The following is a 16,992-nucleotide window of genomic DNA, read 5'->3' as shown; positions in this document are numbered from 1 at the left end:
ATAAGGCAGTAAACAGAATATGAAATAATCCCCTGATTACTGTTGCCTTGATCCAAGCATGGTATCTCAAAGACTTCACAGAGCTGAAGTAAAGGCTCTGTCAAGGCACATCAGGTGTAATGAGTGGCTGGTGAAATAGGTACCCTTTGATTGTTAGACCTGAGACAGGTGCCTTTCTCTTCATTTTTATACTGCTCTAGTGGGCTTCTACATCACAGCCAAGTCTTCAGGCAGTGCATGCAAAATACATTCCAGTGTTTGTCTAAAGGATTGCTGTCTGGACTTAATGATGAGTGCTTTCTCTTGGTTTGATACTGTTTTCTGGTTAATGTTTTGAAGTTTATTTACCTGCTTTTTCTTTGGATTTTTTGAAAAAAGTTGTCCAGATATTTCTGATCTTCTGCTATTGCTTCAAAGCATTCTCTTCTCTCCATTTGGGACTATGTTTCTTTGGTAGGGTTACCTGCCTAGTTTTACTTAATAAGTTTTATATTGGAATAAAAATCTGCAGTGATCCAGACCTTTCTGGAAGAAAATTATTAGTGATTCTTTTCTGCAGGTGCCCATTACAACACATCTGCTTGCATGTAAGACACTGAATTAGGGATCAGGTTGTAATAGAAATACGCATCTTACACTTGCTGGCTATTAAGGACTGAACCTTAATTAAACCCCTTGGGGTGACAGTCTCTAAAAACACTTTTAATTACATAAGAGACCATCAGGACTTCTAACAGTGACAGATGCAAACTACCATATTATTGGCCACCAGCCAAAAGCTCCATCAGGAACTGCTCTCCAGTTATACATGTGAGAAAGATCCAAGAGTGTGAGAGTGTGTGTAGCTTTGTTGACAGAGTAAGAGAGAAAGATTTACAGGTAAGAGATGCTACAGAACTTGCTGTTCTGTCAGATGTGACATCTGTGTAAAGGGGTTGTCTGAAAAGAGCAGTTTTCAGAACTGATATAATTTTGCCAATGAATACACACAATGAAATGTATGAATTACTTACATGTAAAGCTTTTGCTGGAATGTTTATGATGCTCGTTTGTGGGATCCATCTAAATATTGACATTATATTTGTATTACAAGTCCTTTTATTCTTTTCTCCCAGCTTTAAGACAGCAAAATGCTTCCTTGTTTTTTTATTTTGTTTCATTTTCCTTGGGTAATTATTGGCACAGATACAAACATTTACGTTTTACTCTTTTGGATTATAAGAGCTCTTACATAATACATTCTAAAATTACTGTGTGAAAACATCTCTTGCTCGTATCAAAGTGAAATATGATGCAGTAAAACCAGCAGGCATTTTAATTTCCTCTTTCTTACTTCCTTAACAGTCAGAGTAGTACTCTGACAGCTGAGTATGCTTTTTCATTTCTGTACTGTGTCCTGTAATCTAAGATGGAGGCCTCGAGGAGTGAAAGCAGTGTGCTCCATTTCTCAGTACTCTCCTAGATTGGGCACTTTACCTGAAAGCATATTATTAAAATAATAATTGCAGTAGTCTAACAAGCTCACAATTCCAGAAAGGCTAAACATTATATTCCCATTTGCGGGGTGTGTTCCCATTGGCTGAGGTTTCAATACCTGTGTTCAGGTGTCCCAGTGTAGTTTTCTTAGCGCTGAGGTAATTAGAAACAGAAAACTTTCTGTTTAATTTGCTTTTTCCTCTGCCTTCTCCTTTCACTTTGTTTGCTATTGTATAGACTGGGGCTTGCCAGCGTCCTGTATAGGTGAGGACTGCTTTACTTACCCTCTCTTTTGCAAAGTAGTTGAAGTCAGCAGGGTGGCTTCATCCCACAGAGCAGACTAACATACTTGGTATATTCTTACGGATTTGGAGTCAGACTCGTTTTTTCCTATTTTAGGAAGAATTCCTCACATCCTTTGTCCTTTCCTTGTCAAATCTGAGAGTCAAGCCATCATTAAAGGCAAACACTTAGCCGTTGGTGCCACTTTTTCCATACAGCTCTGTCACACTCATCAGTCCTGACTCAGGCCTTTGAAACAAAATGTAGTGGGTGTTTTCCTCAGTAAGAGAGTTGGTAGGAAGCCACTTTGTTTCAATTTGAGTTCATTTTGCTCAGGGCAGAAAGCTACTAAATTGCCATACTCACTGCCCTTTTCTTTCCAACAAATTCCTTTTAATGTTAATATATTTTACATGTGACAAAGTTTAAACAAGCTACTGATGAGAGCAATCATTACTTTATCAGGTGGAGCTTCCACACCGCTGACATTATATCTACATGCAAATCATTTCAATACCAGTAGTATCATTCCCAAAGCAAAGTAAAAAGTGAAGAATCAGCTTCTTAACCTCCGTGGAGAGAATACTTTTCAAGCTGTGCTCAGTACTAAAAATGTACAGTAAATGTCTTGCTTAGAAAAATCTTTCCTATAAGTAAATACAGAAATCTCCAGCTCCCTTTGTTTTGCTTCCTGTAAACATCTAGCACTGAGGAAAAGCCTTTTACAGTGAGCTTAATTGTGCTACAGAGGTGTAGCTCAGGTTGCTACAGTCTCAAGTAGTGAATCTGCATTTTTCTTCAGTGTCAGATGGTTGGAAGTTATTTTAAATTTAAAAAATGAAGGCTGATTTTCTACAAAAACAAAGAGAAGATATGGCTCAGCCACTGGAGTTTAACAAGTACTGATGCATTTTGAAAAATATTGCTGAGAACGTCCATTGCTTGTCTTCCATACTGTGATTGTTTTGTTAGAAGTTGAGGGCACATCCTTTCCCAGTGCTTCACAACAGTTGACTTCACTGGGGAGAGAGCAGTGTACTGCACAGAAGTAGAAAGGTTCAGCTTCTTTCAGACATTTCTGCTGCTGTCCCATCAGTTTGTGTCCTGAGAGTACAGGAGGACAGTGCTTGCAAGTTACACTGCACCTGAACACACCTTCCCTTAGAGCATGGTCCCTGCTGCTTGCTTGTGTCCAAAAGGCTTAACAAGGGGAAATCAAAAGGCAAGGATGGGCTCCCAGAAGGAGTCAATGTTTCCATACTCCTCTTGTTCAAGCACTGCTGCCAATGGTTTGTATATAGATCAGGATGAGTTAACTGTGAAAGGATAATAAGTCACCGGACTTTTATTTTTAAAGGGGGTGGAGTGGAGAGGGTGTTGATAGTTTGTCCCTCACATATGGCGATTATGTTTCTTAAGAGAAAAGAACGATGGATTGTTTGATGATAAATAACGTATATGATCAAGATAAAGCACGGATGTACAGATAGCTTTCACTGTTCTAAATTTGCCCTGTAATTGTGTATACATAACTTTTTTATGATAAGTGCCTCATCTTCCGTGAAAGTAGTAGTTTCATTTTCAACAATGCCTTAAGGTTTGTTATTCAATTCATATGTTTTAGTTAATTTGCAAATCCTGTTTGAATTAGAAGTTGCCTAGTCTGTGCTGTTCAGAATTTAATGGTTTTCCTGTGGTAGAACAGATCTACTTTGAATCTCTACTGCATATTATGAAAATACACACCTCCCAAAAGTTGGGGCTTGGTCATTTAGTTGTCTTTTTTAGTGTTTAGACGCTAAAGAATCTGTTGTTTGAACTGCTTTGCATTGTTGTAACCTGAACTGACTATAAAATCTGATTTCTGACTTTTCAACTCTAGGAATCTCTACCACCTGTCCAGTTTGACTGGAGTAGCAGTGGCCTTACTAACCCTTTAGATGGTACGTCTCTCCGTAGAGCCTCTAGCACCAGAGCTAGAGATAAGAAAGCTACAAAGTTCAGACAAACATCTATCTGCTGATTATTTTTTTAAAATATATACACACACACATATATAAAAATATATATAATACTTATTTCTTACTCCTAACTTTGGAAATTCAGGCTTTCTTTCTGATTAACAGTGCCCCTGTGTGAAGTATTACATAGTTTGAAAAATACTAAGTTAAGTATTATTTTAGATTACTGCCATATGCTAGTGACACAGTGGCAATATTAACGCTTCATTATGTGTAACTGCAGATTATAATGGAACTCTAAACAAATGAGCGTTGTAGGTTGATGAGTTTTATTTCTTAAAAGTATTTTTCACCAGTCAGCTATCTCTTTAGACATCCTCTGAATGACAAACTTGTGTATAGTGGCTACTTCAAAGCACAATATTTTAACCACAAACTGTTGGCAAAATATACACTTCCTGAGCTGAAAGTTTTCAGATTTAAAGATAATTTTGTATTTCAAAAATGTGACTTCATTCATTATCACTTTTGCTTACACTTAAGAGCTAATTACAGCTAATATATTAAAGAGGTAGCTATGAACTCATTTGTATCTGTAAATGTATATAGTTACCACCTAAAAAACCCTTCGCCTATGTCTATTTTAATAGCAAAGTAAGTTGTGCCACTGCCTTCAGTGTCAGAAATGTAAGTGCATGCAAAGGAAATAAAACAAGTTCTGGAAACTTGTTTGATTGACAGACTAGAAACCTATCAATAAACTCCTTTACAAGGGGCCTGCTTACAGCAACTAACTGATGACAGACAAGTTCAAAGGCAGGCTCAGATAAAGTGCATCTCTTACTGCACAGGTGTTGCCACACTGTGTTGTTGCAGAATGTGTGGGGTGTAAGAGTTTGGATAGCAATATCATGGTGCTGAAGGAAAGCCTGGATGGACCCTTTTGCTGTTGTCTGGTGTCTTACTACTTCAGTCAATCATCATGCTTTCTTTTTAACAAACAACTTTAAAATGTATCTTGGTTTGATTTCTGTTTTAGTACTAAAGGGGAACAGTATAATTTACCAGTGAGGAACTGAACATATGAGTGGCATTTGTTACGCAGTGATCACGCTGCTTTAAGATAATGATAATTAATAGCTTAAAGCTGCTAAATAAAATTTTGAATGTTTTTTTTTTCTTTTTGTTCTTTGCTATTTGAGGATCTGCTAAGTTTTCCTAATGAAAGAATGGCTTTCAATTTCAGTGAGGGGAGGAAAAGCCCATTATATTTTAACTATCAATTGACCTATATATTGTTTCCCTTTAACTGGTCACATCTCTCTCTGGGTCGTGCTGGTTCTCTTTCATTTTTAGATTGAAATAAATATTTCTATTTTAAAGTTACTAGTGTTGATTTCCTTGCTACATTGTACATGAGGAAATGTGCACTGAATTAAGTTGTTAACATTTTAGAAGGTACAAACTAATACTGTAAGCATTGTTTTCATGTCGATTTTTAAATTGCGTACTGAGTACTAATTATAACTTGCATGTTCAAGTGTGTGTCTTACCCCTTTTTACACATAAACCCCTCCCTTGGCTTACCTTCTATATGGCTGCCTACCAACACGGTCACTGAATTTCAAGCTAGTGGAGGTTCCACTCTTCTGAACCTTGATTTCTTTGGGCCCGTGGATGACAGTAGCTCTAGCAGCACCACCACAATCCCAGGTCAGCAGAGTGTTAAAACCACAACTGTAAGAATATAACGACTTACTAAAAGCATGAGCACATCACTTGACTTTCCTACAAACAAGGAGAAGTTTTACATTGCGTTTCTCTAAAATGTCTCTCTACTGCGTTTTTCCTTTAATCTGTGTTCTGTTTTCTGATGTTTTGTATCGAGTACGAAGTATTTAAAAGGTACTGTCAGCTCTGTATTTGTCACCTGCTGAAGGAATGAGTGTCTTCTATGCTCTTGCAAATAAGATGTTAAAACACTTGTTTCAAATCAGAAATTCCAGAAGTTAACTCTTCTAAGCACTTAAGGAAATTTGAAAAATGGTGTAGATGTGGCAATTGCTGAAATATGAGGCTTGCTCTCTTCTCTGAGTGCCTCCAAATTACAGGATTATGATGATATTTGGAAGCCACATGTGAATATAAATTTATGGAGCTTGATGTATCACAGCCCAGGAGGTCGTGGACTACTACTACTACTAATAAAGTGAAAGAAGTGTTTTAACAGCCTTTTTGATAGAAAAGAAGGATAGTTGCATGTTTGTGGGATATTAGAAGTTCATGAATGTTAATTTTGAAGCCAAAGCACTTTATCTGCAACTTACTCCCTTAAAAAGAAGATGAAAACACCATTCTCTCATTGAATAATGCTTGAAAGTAATTAAGTTCATTTATCACGTGGTTTTTACATGCTCTGAGTATTTTGCACAAGCTTGTGAAAACCTACACTTTGAATAAATTTCTGCAGGAATTTCAGGGAACAATTTGGGAATTTGTTCCAGTGCATAGGTTAAGTTGCTAAGGCAAGTACTCTTTCCATACAGTGCCTGAAGCCATGATAATCAATTTCTTTCATAGGAAAGATATTTTTCCTCTTAGTGATTTTAATCTTTAAAATTGGTTCATAAGATGTTTGGGGTCCTCCCACATTTCAAATAAGTGATTATAATTATTATGGTATTTTTTGTTTTTAGAAACACGCTTTTTTAGTTTTAAAATCTAATCACTGAAAGCAATTTCACGGCATGGCAATCTAAATGACTTTTTATTCCACCCTTGAGAAATACCATTATCAGATGAAAGAGGGCAGATTTGTCATGGAAGTGACAGCTAGCAAAGTCAAGGTGCTTTGAGTCCTACAGATTCTTTGTAAGTGTGTGCAAGTCAACTGACACAAGTCACCAGTGCCCAGTACATGTATTACTGCTTGTGTAGTTGGGTACATGTCTTACTGCTTGTGCAGAAGGTGTGCACACTGGAAGGGGTTACTGAAGGGATACTCTGTTAGTCTTTTATTGCATTTTATTTTTTATGTTGTTGCTTCATCAAGTTACAGGTATTATCACCTTTTCTGGTATGCCCTATAATGCTTCCCTCCCCCCACCCCCCCTTTCTTTTCCCTTTTGTTTCTTTCTTTATTTTGTTTTGGCTTTGGGTTTTTTTTTCCCTACTGACTTGTTTCTGGGAAAGTCATTTGTTTCATGGCTTGCAGCTCGTGTGTTTGTGTGTGTGTTTAGGAGCTTTGTGTGGGGTTTGGTTGGCTAACTCTCCTTCAATATCTCATTAAGGTTTTGCAGTGCTTTCCTTAAATATTCTATCATCATCTGAATGAAATGGAGAATATGCAACTCTTAAAAAATACATAAAATAATTGAAAGACAAATTGCTAGATTTTTTTTTTTGCTTAAAGAAGAAACTTTTATCAGTAGAAGTTTATTCTTTCTTTGGAGACTTATTTTACTTGCTTTAGATTGACACTGGAGTCTTAGTCTGATTTCATCAGTACCCAAAATAACTTTTTAACAAAAATTTTCATTCCACATTATGAACAGGGAGTTACTCATTTCTAGTATGTTCCCGCAGATTTACTGTATTGTTTTATTTTTCATGTTAATAGCTTAACATAAATGTAGCTGAGTAAGAGGTGCCTAAAGAACAGTAAATTGAGCAGTGACATCCCAATACAGGACTGTAAATGGGAATACCTAAATGATGTAACTTACAAGGTTGCATTTAATGTTTGTTGCAGAGTTGCATGTCAAAGGGCTCCTTCCTTCAATTAGCTTTCCAATGTGTACCTTAATGGGATTTCACAGGCTTCTGCAAGTCAAAATGTATTTCTTCAAGGCTTCCTCTCCCTGATTGAAAGTGGATACTTTATGGAATATTTGGGATTTTTCCTATTTCTAACTTCTGTAAACATCTGACATTTCTAGAAGTCTTGGTATACTGGTCTCAGGACAGTACATATTTTGATATTTTGCATGGAACTGGATCAAATCAATTGTGAAAGTCCAGATTTAAAAAAAAATATATGTTAAAAGGACAGTTGATTAATCTCTAATCAGCTCATATTTTATGGAACAAATCTTGCACCTCCTGCAGCTTAACCTGATGATTTTCTTTATTTTACATTTCGGTCAGCTTAGTTTCCTCACAATAAAAGAAGAATTAACTTGTGCCAAAAGCATAAATGGTCAAGACACTGCTTGGGGAGAGCTCATGCAAAGCAGTTTTGAGGATGATTAACATCATCCATTAGCACACACAGTGCTGCAGTTACTGGTGGTAAAGGCAGGACAATAGGCACTGGCATTTATTTTTAGTAATCTTTTGGTGTTTCAGGATCACTTCTAAAAGCATCTTGATCCTTGTAAGCTGGATACAATCACCAGCAAACATTAATCAATGCTGGTTTTGTATTAGGGAGCTGCATGGGACCATCAGGTCCCAGTATTTGCAGTGTTTGTTCTACAGTAGGATTAAATGCTTTGGTGTTGTCCACACCAACTGGCACAACCTGTTTAGCACACAGGTGTCTGTAAATAAACACAGTGCTTATGTACAAAAATTCTGTGCTGTCTTTGAGAAATGCCTTGTGAATGGCACATACGCACACTTCATGGAATCCATGGAGCATAAAATATCTGAAACTGTAGCTAGGGAAGTATCAGCAATTTAAAATGCAACAAAATTTGTTGTAACAGTCTTTCCTCATGATTTATTTTGATAATTCTAATTCCTAGAGATTTTTTTTTTTTAAGGAATAGTATGTAATATGTAAAAATCCTAGAGCTGCTTCCTACTGAGATGTGATGCTTGGTACTAAACAGGTAGAATTTAACTCATACATATGTATTTTTTGCATACAGGTTTCCACTGTTTGCACTGTTTTCAGAATGACCTCTGCTGCTAAAATCTGAAATCCATTTGCGACAAATGGGATGTCAAAATTCAGCATCTGATTTCAAATACCTGAAGCTAGGAATTCAAGGCTGAAACATTCAGATACTTAATGCTTTAGAAGTACTTGGAAAGTGAAAAGGGAGCACACACTAAAAGTTTTGGTAGGGCTGTGCATATTTTTAATGCCATTCCACTTCTGTGTTTCGTAAAAGCTGCTTTTCCTCACTTCAAATTTCAACACGACCCCTAGTGAAAAGCCAGATACTAAATGCACTCTATTGCATGCCAGTGTTGTTTGTAATCTCTAGGTGAAGAGTTGGTCCCTGTTAACATGCAGTGTTCTTTTACTACAGGCAGTTGAGTTGAAGTAATTGAAACAATCCATTTTGACACAGCTGACATTTTTATGGAGGTTTCACTCTAAAAAGTCAATCAAATTGGTTTCGTTTACTCATAGACTGAGACCTTGTATGCCAGACTTGATCCAAGATGTGTGTTTTGTACTACAGCTGAAAAAGCTGCTGAAAAAGGATGGGGAGAGAGGATGATGCTTCAGAAATGCAAACATGTTCTGTCATGTTCTCTTCATGTATCTTGAAATTATAAATGATTCAGATGTTTACAGAAAACAGTCTCTAGCAAGTTGGTCTGTGGCTAATTATAACTACTTGCCTCCAACCATCACTGATTATTATTTTATACTATAAGGTGTGGATCCTGAGTTGTATGAATTGACAACCTCAAAACTGGAAACTTCCAACACAAGCAACAGAGTGACTGATGCATTTGCAAGGCTCATGTCCACAGTGGAGAAGGCAAGCACATCCACAAGGTAAAGTCTCTTTGTTGCACATTTGTCTTCTAAGGGTGGTGTGAAATGTGAGGTGTAAGCGTGTGTGCAGTTTTAGGGCAGAAGTTCCTGAATGGTCAAAAGGCTTTAAATTTAAAATCTGAAGTTCATTGTACTGTAGTTCTTATTTCAAATTATTGTAGAACTCTAAAATAAGATGGAAAAGTGTTTATGAGCTGAAGGAAGAGGATCACCAGGACCTAAGGTGAAAAGCTAGAGCCAAACTGAACTGGAGGAAGCAAATTTCTTAGCACCAGAGCTGGTTCCTAAGAATAGCAGGGTAAACTGAATCAGCTCAGTTACTTAGGACTGAGACAGAAGACTCTCCTTCGGCTCTGTGTAATTTATAAATACTGAATGTTCCACAAGTAAAATGATAACAGACTAATAATTATGACTATTTGTCCCTTCACAAATATTTCTAACACCTGTCAAAACTTCGGTGACCAAACATCAGTTTAATTTTGCTGTCGCAGGTTAAGGATTGAGTGTGTAGTTGGTTTAGGATGTCCTTTCTGCTCTAGTGGAGCACAGGTGAAGCAGTTTTGTGCTTTTTTAATAGGTAGCATCTCTAGAAAGGCTTTAGGCATCAAATGGCTTTCTTGAAGTCTGGCCTGTTGAATGGGTACAGAATAGTGTCTCCATTTATAAGCTTGTATTCTTTGGGTTTATTTTTTTAATGTGTATCTTAGCAGTAGGATCCTGGACTATCTTAACATTATTAATGTCTGTGCCCATTAAAATAAATGCTGAAGGATCTTTACCAAGTAAAACATTGGGTTTTTGGAAGTGCGTGCCTCAACATGCAACAAGTAGATGGTAACATCTTCACTCCCAAGTGAGCTTTGGGCTTTAGTCAGCACTCTAAAACCAGATATGTTTTCATGCAACAACCCTTAGGAGGAGGCACAGTAATGGTGGGACGTAGCTGGCTTAAAATGACTAATTTGTAATTTACAAGAGTTCTTTTAAAACATGCTCTTTTACTGAGAAAACTGTCTTCCTAGTTTTCCTGCAATGATAACTTTGAAAGTGAACACGAAATTAACAAGCCATGAAATTTCAAGGGAGAACCAGTAGAGGGAACTCCCCACTTCGATGCTGAGTTTTGGGTCTTTTGGATTCCCTCTTTTTGTGTCGATGGAGTGCACGTACTCTTCCTGGAGATACTGTAGTGGAAGTCTGACTTTCATTAATTAGAAAACATAGTTACAGTTGAAATATTTTTGTATTATGTTCTAAACCTAATTTTAAAGTAACCACAGCGGGACATGCAAACTCCCAATGTATCTTTATTGTACCTGCACTCATAGATTTGTACCTTGCTTTAAGATGTCTTAGCTTTTTGTTTACAAAGGAGCAGGGAAGTAAATGAATGTTGACCCTCATTTTTCTGTATTGTTGCTTTTTTGATATGAGGAGTTTGGGGTTTTTTCCAATGCTTTCACAATGCACTTGAAAGCTCTTGCTTGTGCTCTTAAAGCTCTTAACCCAGATGTCAGAGCTCTTCCTCTGTCCTGGAGAGCATTGCTTATCAACAGGAATTGGTTCTAGATCTGTGATGTAGCACTATATCAGGCTGGGGACCTCAGGCTTGGAGGCTAAGTTCAGACGCACACATGGATTAGCTGTGTTCACTGTTTAATACATTCTGTGTGTTTTTATCAACTCTGAATTTTAAAAAAATATCAAGTGCTTTCTCTGCTTGATTTCATGCTCTCCAAAAGAAAAGCAGTCTGTTTTTTCAAGCTAGAAACCTTCTGAGAAATAAAAAGGTATAGCCTCAGCAATATGCCAAATAATGTGGCACAATGTTAGCTTTTTGTAATAAATTTGTTTTTCTTTTCAATTTTTTAAATTCTTTTGTAGTGAACTGGAAACTTTAAAATAGGAGTAGCTGGGTACAGCCAGGTCAATGAGGAAAAGGTTCATGCACCAGCCTGGAAATGTGGACTATTAGACATCCATGATAACTGACTGAGGAAGACAAAAACAATGGATTAAGATCACTTGATGGCAGCTTCAGTTGTGCTGAGGCTATCCCATGTCTGTAACTTGGTTGAACTCAGGAGCTTTAGGGTAAAGTTTAGAGTGAAAATACCGTTGTTCAGCTGTGGGATGCCATGTGAAGAATCATCTTTGTCTAAAATAGCCCTGTCTTTGGTTGCAAAGCCACCTCTTGAACCAGAAAGTCAGTTTCTCAGCAGGAAAGCATTGGGAGAGGAGGGGAAACTTCCCCCTCAGCGTAAGCCTAAAGCCTTGACGGCAGCAGTAAGTGTTGAAGGTCAGGGATCCAGCATTCCAGAGTCTCCAGCCTTGCCTTGTTCCATAGAATTGGCAGAGATCATAAGTTTATCTGCTGTCTTTTTGAAGGAAAGCAGAGCACTGATACCTTTCCAAGAAATGGCTGAAACCTTCATTTAAACTGGAAATACTCCTTGGGAATGGTGTTGGATGGAGCAGGCTAACTCTTAATTATAGAGTGTTTTTAAAGTGCATTTCTCTAATCAGCTCATTGTTGCTGATAAAGCCTGGCCTTGCTGATGCTATCCACAAAACCCTTTGCAAACATGAGAGGTGACTGAAGCCCTGAAAGACTTGAATGCTGCAGGAAGGGGTTGGAATGCAAAACAGAGCAGTGACATTCAAGTGATGGATGGACAAAGCATTCCCTCTTTCTTGTTAAATTTTCCTCCAACACCTTTCCTGCCTGTCAGTCTGGTTCGTTTCTTGTGGCTTAGTGTTAACATGCCTTTGAAATGTGGTGCCCAGGGGTAGAGGAGCTGGTACAAATGCTTGGGTAGGGGTATCCCTCCTGTCCTCCTTCTTGGGAGGAAATGTAACCTAGTGTAAGAGAAGAGATGGATGGGGACGAAGTGTGCTGTAGAGGATTATTTTGAAACCTGAATGAGGCAGAGACCTTGTTTTGATCCAGGGATGGGTCCTTTCATGGTTTTGTAATCAGAAGTTCTGATTCCAAAGCAGACATGAGTAATACAGCTGCCACTGACAGTCTGCTCACTCAGGTGTCTGTTCTTTAAGCCATGGCACCCAGAAACGAGGACAGCATGAGCAGGAGAAGCTCTGCAAGGCTCTCCTCCACTCATCAGGGCTCAGCAAAAGAAGCTCTTGGCAACAGGAACATCTTCAGCAAAAGATGTGCCTGAAATTAATGCATAGTTATTTCTCTTGCCTCTATTAAAGGACATCACAGTTAGTAGGCAGTTTGCTAAGTTTTAAGGGTAAAACCTGTCTGCAGTGATGATGTTACTTTGTCTTTTAAAATTAGGGAGTTAGTGAGTAATTCTTTAGGGTTGCCCTGGTGATATTTGCTAGCAAAAGCATTGATTGTTACCCAGAAAGGGTACTTGCAGTGTCTAGTTTTATTGTAATGCAGAGGAACCTGCCTCTCTCCATGGAGAATTTTGGCCATCTCACTCCTTTCTGCACTGAGATGATTTCAAAAAGGGCTTTGAGTCTCATTACCAAGTGATTGTATCTGTAGCTCTGTCTTGGTCATAGTTAAGCAGTGGTTGCTGTGTTAGTGTGTTAGCTTGTCCTGCTTTAGAGATACTTTTTACGTTGCTTTGGAGTAGATAAATTATTGCAAAGGGCCTCCAGCCAGAAGGGGAGCATTTGGTAACTGAATGAGATGGACACCTGACTGGGCTCGCTGGTGTGCCTGATGTGCAGTGAGAGCAGCTGGTACAGCAGGAGTGGTGGCACTGTCCTGTGGTAAAAGTTCTGCACGTGACCATGGAATGCAGCGCAGCGCTGCGTCTGGGACCCGGCAGTGCCACTTCTCAGCATGCTGCAGCTGAGCAGAGGAGGAAGAGAAATATAAATAGCAAGGAGTGTGTGAGCTCCATCTCGCCTGATGAACAATTACAGGAACATCTCCAAGGCAGCCCTCTTCCTTTGGCTTCCTCTGTCAAACACTCCTTTGTTAGCTCTAAGTCCTTGATCACCAGGAGTTTGTACCTTTAAGGGGCTTGTGGTAAGTGATTATTAATAGTGGCACCAGATACTGATAACACAGTGGTGGGTGAGAACCACATTTCAACAGCTCAGAGATAGTCCTTTGAGTACAAACAGAGCTGACTGTGAAGTTGTTAGAGGAGGCACATATTGGCTCTCTGCTTCTTCCTTCAGTAAATCCAGCACACAGCTTTGTTTATCCTCTAGAATTTGGTAATCTGCCTAGTCAGTAGCTCGTGAAATTCCACTGCAGCAGAGAAAAAAAAATACTGCTATTCTGTGAAGGTAAGTCAGATTTAGTGTTTAGACTGCCTCATCTAGAGAACTTCCATCGAGTGGAGATTTCAGGTAGCAAACAAAAGTAATAGTTCAGTGTCAGCACAATGATCAGTGACGATGGTCAACACTATCATCAGATGTCAAGGATGCGTTTGACTCCAGCTCTTTTTTTCTTCTAGCTAAGGAATTCTGAGGCTGCTGTGAAAGCAAACATGTAGCCCTTTGCTTTCCACTGGTCTCTGCTCAGCTGAGGAAACAATCCTCATGGGGGTTGACAAAAAGTATAAGTACATGCTGCTTCATGATTGGAGTGGACATTGCCCTCTCATGGGCTAGGTTTAAAGTTTATCTATAAGACCAGATACAGAAAGGAAATTTCTGAAGTGTTCTAGGGAAAGTAGTTTCTTTGGTTCAAGCATTTTGTCTCAGCTTTTTTCCCCCAAACGTGAGGGAGCTTATTCAGTTGGAATTTCTTATATCATTACAGGATTTAGCAGGTGCCTTTTTGAAACTGGAATAATGTTTGATGGAAAACTGGGTATTTCTAGTAGTAGGCAGTGTTCTTCAAAGATAAGCCAGATGTGTGTAAAGTATGGATGCTTGGGCAAAGGAGGGGGGTCTGTAGCAGACTGAGCCAGGCTTCATTTTACTTGGGAAGTGTGAGTTTTTGCATAATAGTGAGAACCAAGCGACATGGGATTCAGACTTCTTTATTCATTTGTGCTCAGTAATTCTTGTGAATAATGCAAAAGGCAAAGTAAACCCTAGTGATTCCCAAACTGCTGAATGTGTCATGGCTACTCATACTCCAGCACTTCAAACTGAGTACATACGCTTATTTGTGAGGCACCTTTTGCTACTGTTGAATCCTGAAGGGAAAAAAGATTTTGGGATCACAGTGTAGAGTAGCATGATGTGCAGTCTGAGAACAATCATGTTGAAAACACAGCATAAGTGTGTTTTTATTTTTAAATTCTTGAGAAGTAACTTAGGAGTTTCTTAATGTCCTTTTAAGATCTTTTCCATTTTATTTTTGAAGATTGTAGCAGATTTAGGTACTTCAGAACTAATGCTCCTACTGTTTTATCTCTAGAATATGGGCATGGTTGTCTCTTCAAGTGAGTCTCTTGACTCTTGAAGCTGCTAAAAAAAAGAAAAAAATCTGTAAAAATTACCATTTGAATAGGACTTTTCCTTATTGCAACAATATACACAGGAACATTTTGCTGACTCTCTCTGTTAACACATTATTGGTAGGCAGGTAGGTATTATAACATTAGACTACCTTCAAGTAGCTTACAGAAGTGCCTGTCAGTGGGAGACAAGCTGACAGAACATTGCTTCAATCAGTGATTCTTTCAGTGATCCCAGGGATATCAGGTACTGGATTAATGCACTTTGTTCTTTTCTTCCCAACAGGAAGCCTAAAAAGGAAGAGCATCTTAGTGAAGAGGCTGCCAAGGTGATTTCTAGCCTTCCTGACTTAACTTTCATGCATGCCAAGGTGTTGATGTTCCCAGCCACATTAACACCTTCAACAAGCTGCCAAGAAAAGGTAGACTAAAGTGATGTGAATTGGACGTTTCCTATTGATTTTTTTTTTTTTCTTCCCTCTGCGGGTCGTAAAAAGCAATCTTGCTTTAATTAAAAAAATATCAAGTTCAGATGATTTGTTGGTAAGCAGCACTAGAAAGGTATACATAGTAATGTATATTTATTTACATACTGGAGTCCTAAATTTATATTAGAGAAAAATGTAAATAATTGGGGGTAAATCTTTTTGAAGATCTATTCTTTTTGTTGTGCTGGGCTGTATACATTTATGTCTTTGTGAAATACACTGGTGGTGTCCTTCTTAAAAAACTTTTAAAAGTTAAAAAAAAAAAATCCTATCAACACATAATGAAAACTTTGATCTTCACAATCTGTGAAGCTCCCCCTTAAGACTTTCTGATTGCATTGAGCAACTTTTTCTTTCCTGCATACATTAAAATACTTCTTGCTGGAAAAAAAATCAAAAGGTTATGTTGTCCCTTTTGTGGGTTTTTCAGTTATTGTTTCTTTAAAACCCAGTAATTTCTTTTGTGTTTTAACAAGCTTAAGATGTGTTTTTCCTTTTCTTTTCCCCCATCCCCTCCCCCTGTTTGATTGGTTGGCTGATCAGTTTTTATGTTCTTGAACTTCAATAGTATGGCTCTGTCACTATATGGCCTTTTGAAAGGTATACTGTCAGTAATTTCTTGTTCCAGTTATGGATTACTGTCTAAACACTTGATTTTTTTTTTTTTTTTTGTCATTAGAAGATTGTCTGCTTTTAATCAGTTTGATTTGGAAAAGAAGGACCAAAACAATATGAATGTCTTACAATGAAATTTACCTGTTAAAAATTTTTATGTTCTGTTGTACCACTATTCCTGTTTGATTTTGCACAGTGTAAAATGACATAATCATAGATTGCTATGGTTTTAGGCTGTATATACAGTAAAAAACTATGGGTTGTAAATGTCTGGGGAAATTCCTATGGAAAAAAGAGAGCTATGTCGAAGAACCTCTAAAAAGGTCAATATGCATGCCCAAGGTCTTTTGAGATTTAAGTGTGTAAATTTCCTTTTAGCTTACACAAAATAAAATAATTTAAAAGATACATATGTATATAGCCTGCTCTCTTTTTTTACAGAATGTGTGCATTCCTCACCTTTCTGTTGGTGGTAAAATTGATGTGCTCACTGTGTTAGCAGTAAGACCTTCTAATTTGTGTTGCGCAGTCCCACAAACCACTCCTGGTAGGGTCTTGCGGACTTTCCTTCAGTCCTCCTTTCTCTGGGAGTCAGTCTTTTACTTCTGTCTCCAGTTTCCTTTCTGGCTTGCAGGGCAATGTGGCTCATGATATTTGAGGTTAGAGACTTCTTCAGAGCAATTGGCAATACTCAGCTGTAAGCAACACCAGCTAGGTGAGGCGAGAAAGGACAACTGGGTTTGCTGATTTCTTAGCTACAGAAAAAAAAGAAACATAGCAGTCACTGAAGTCTCCTCTCATGTTAGCTTGCGCTGTAGCTCTGTGAGCAACATCTCATCAGAGGGTCTCAGTGGACTGGCTGCAGGTAAGGCATGTTCTGGGTGCTGCTATTTCTTGATGGTGCATGGACATAGACTCTTCCATGCCTTTACTATGTGCACAGCTCTTTAAGTGCTCAGTCGTTACCACCAGTTCATCACTTAACATCTAGTTCTGAGAAATCTCTAGTGTGTTTTTTTATC

General features: G+C 38.2%; 1 protein-coding gene across 5 annotated transcripts in view; it reads left to right on the top strand.

Moving 5' to 3' along the window:
* Positions 1-16,307, top strand: part of AFTPH (aftiphilin) — a 41,992-nt gene extending 25,685 nt beyond the window's left edge. The window contains exons 7-10 of one of the 5 annotated variants that reach the window (XM_082277011.1): positions 3,641-3,701; positions 5,349-5,432; positions 9,336-9,459; positions 15,154-16,307. In XM_082277011.1, coding sequence (XP_082133137.1) covers positions 3,641-3,701; positions 5,349-5,432; positions 9,336-9,459; positions 15,154-15,298 — 414 coding nt within the window. In that variant the 3' untranslated portion in view covers positions 15,299-16,307. Of the gene's footprint in view, positions 1-3,640; positions 3,702-5,260; positions 5,433-5,607; positions 5,625-9,335; positions 9,460-15,153 lie in introns of those variants that run through there. The other 4 variants (XM_082277012.1, XM_082277014.1, XR_014226248.1 and 1 more) reach the window with 4 other exon arrangements.
* Positions 16,308-16,992: the final 685 nt, after the last annotated feature.

This window comes from Coloeus monedula (assembly GCF_965178545.1).
Source record: "Coloeus monedula genome assembly, chromosome: 2".
In the NCBI taxonomy this organism is placed as follows: domain Eukaryota; kingdom Metazoa; phylum Chordata; class Aves; order Passeriformes; family Corvidae; genus Coloeus; species Coloeus monedula.
Note: the sequence above shows the minus strand (reverse complement) of the source record. Positions and strands in the feature narration are given on the sequence as shown.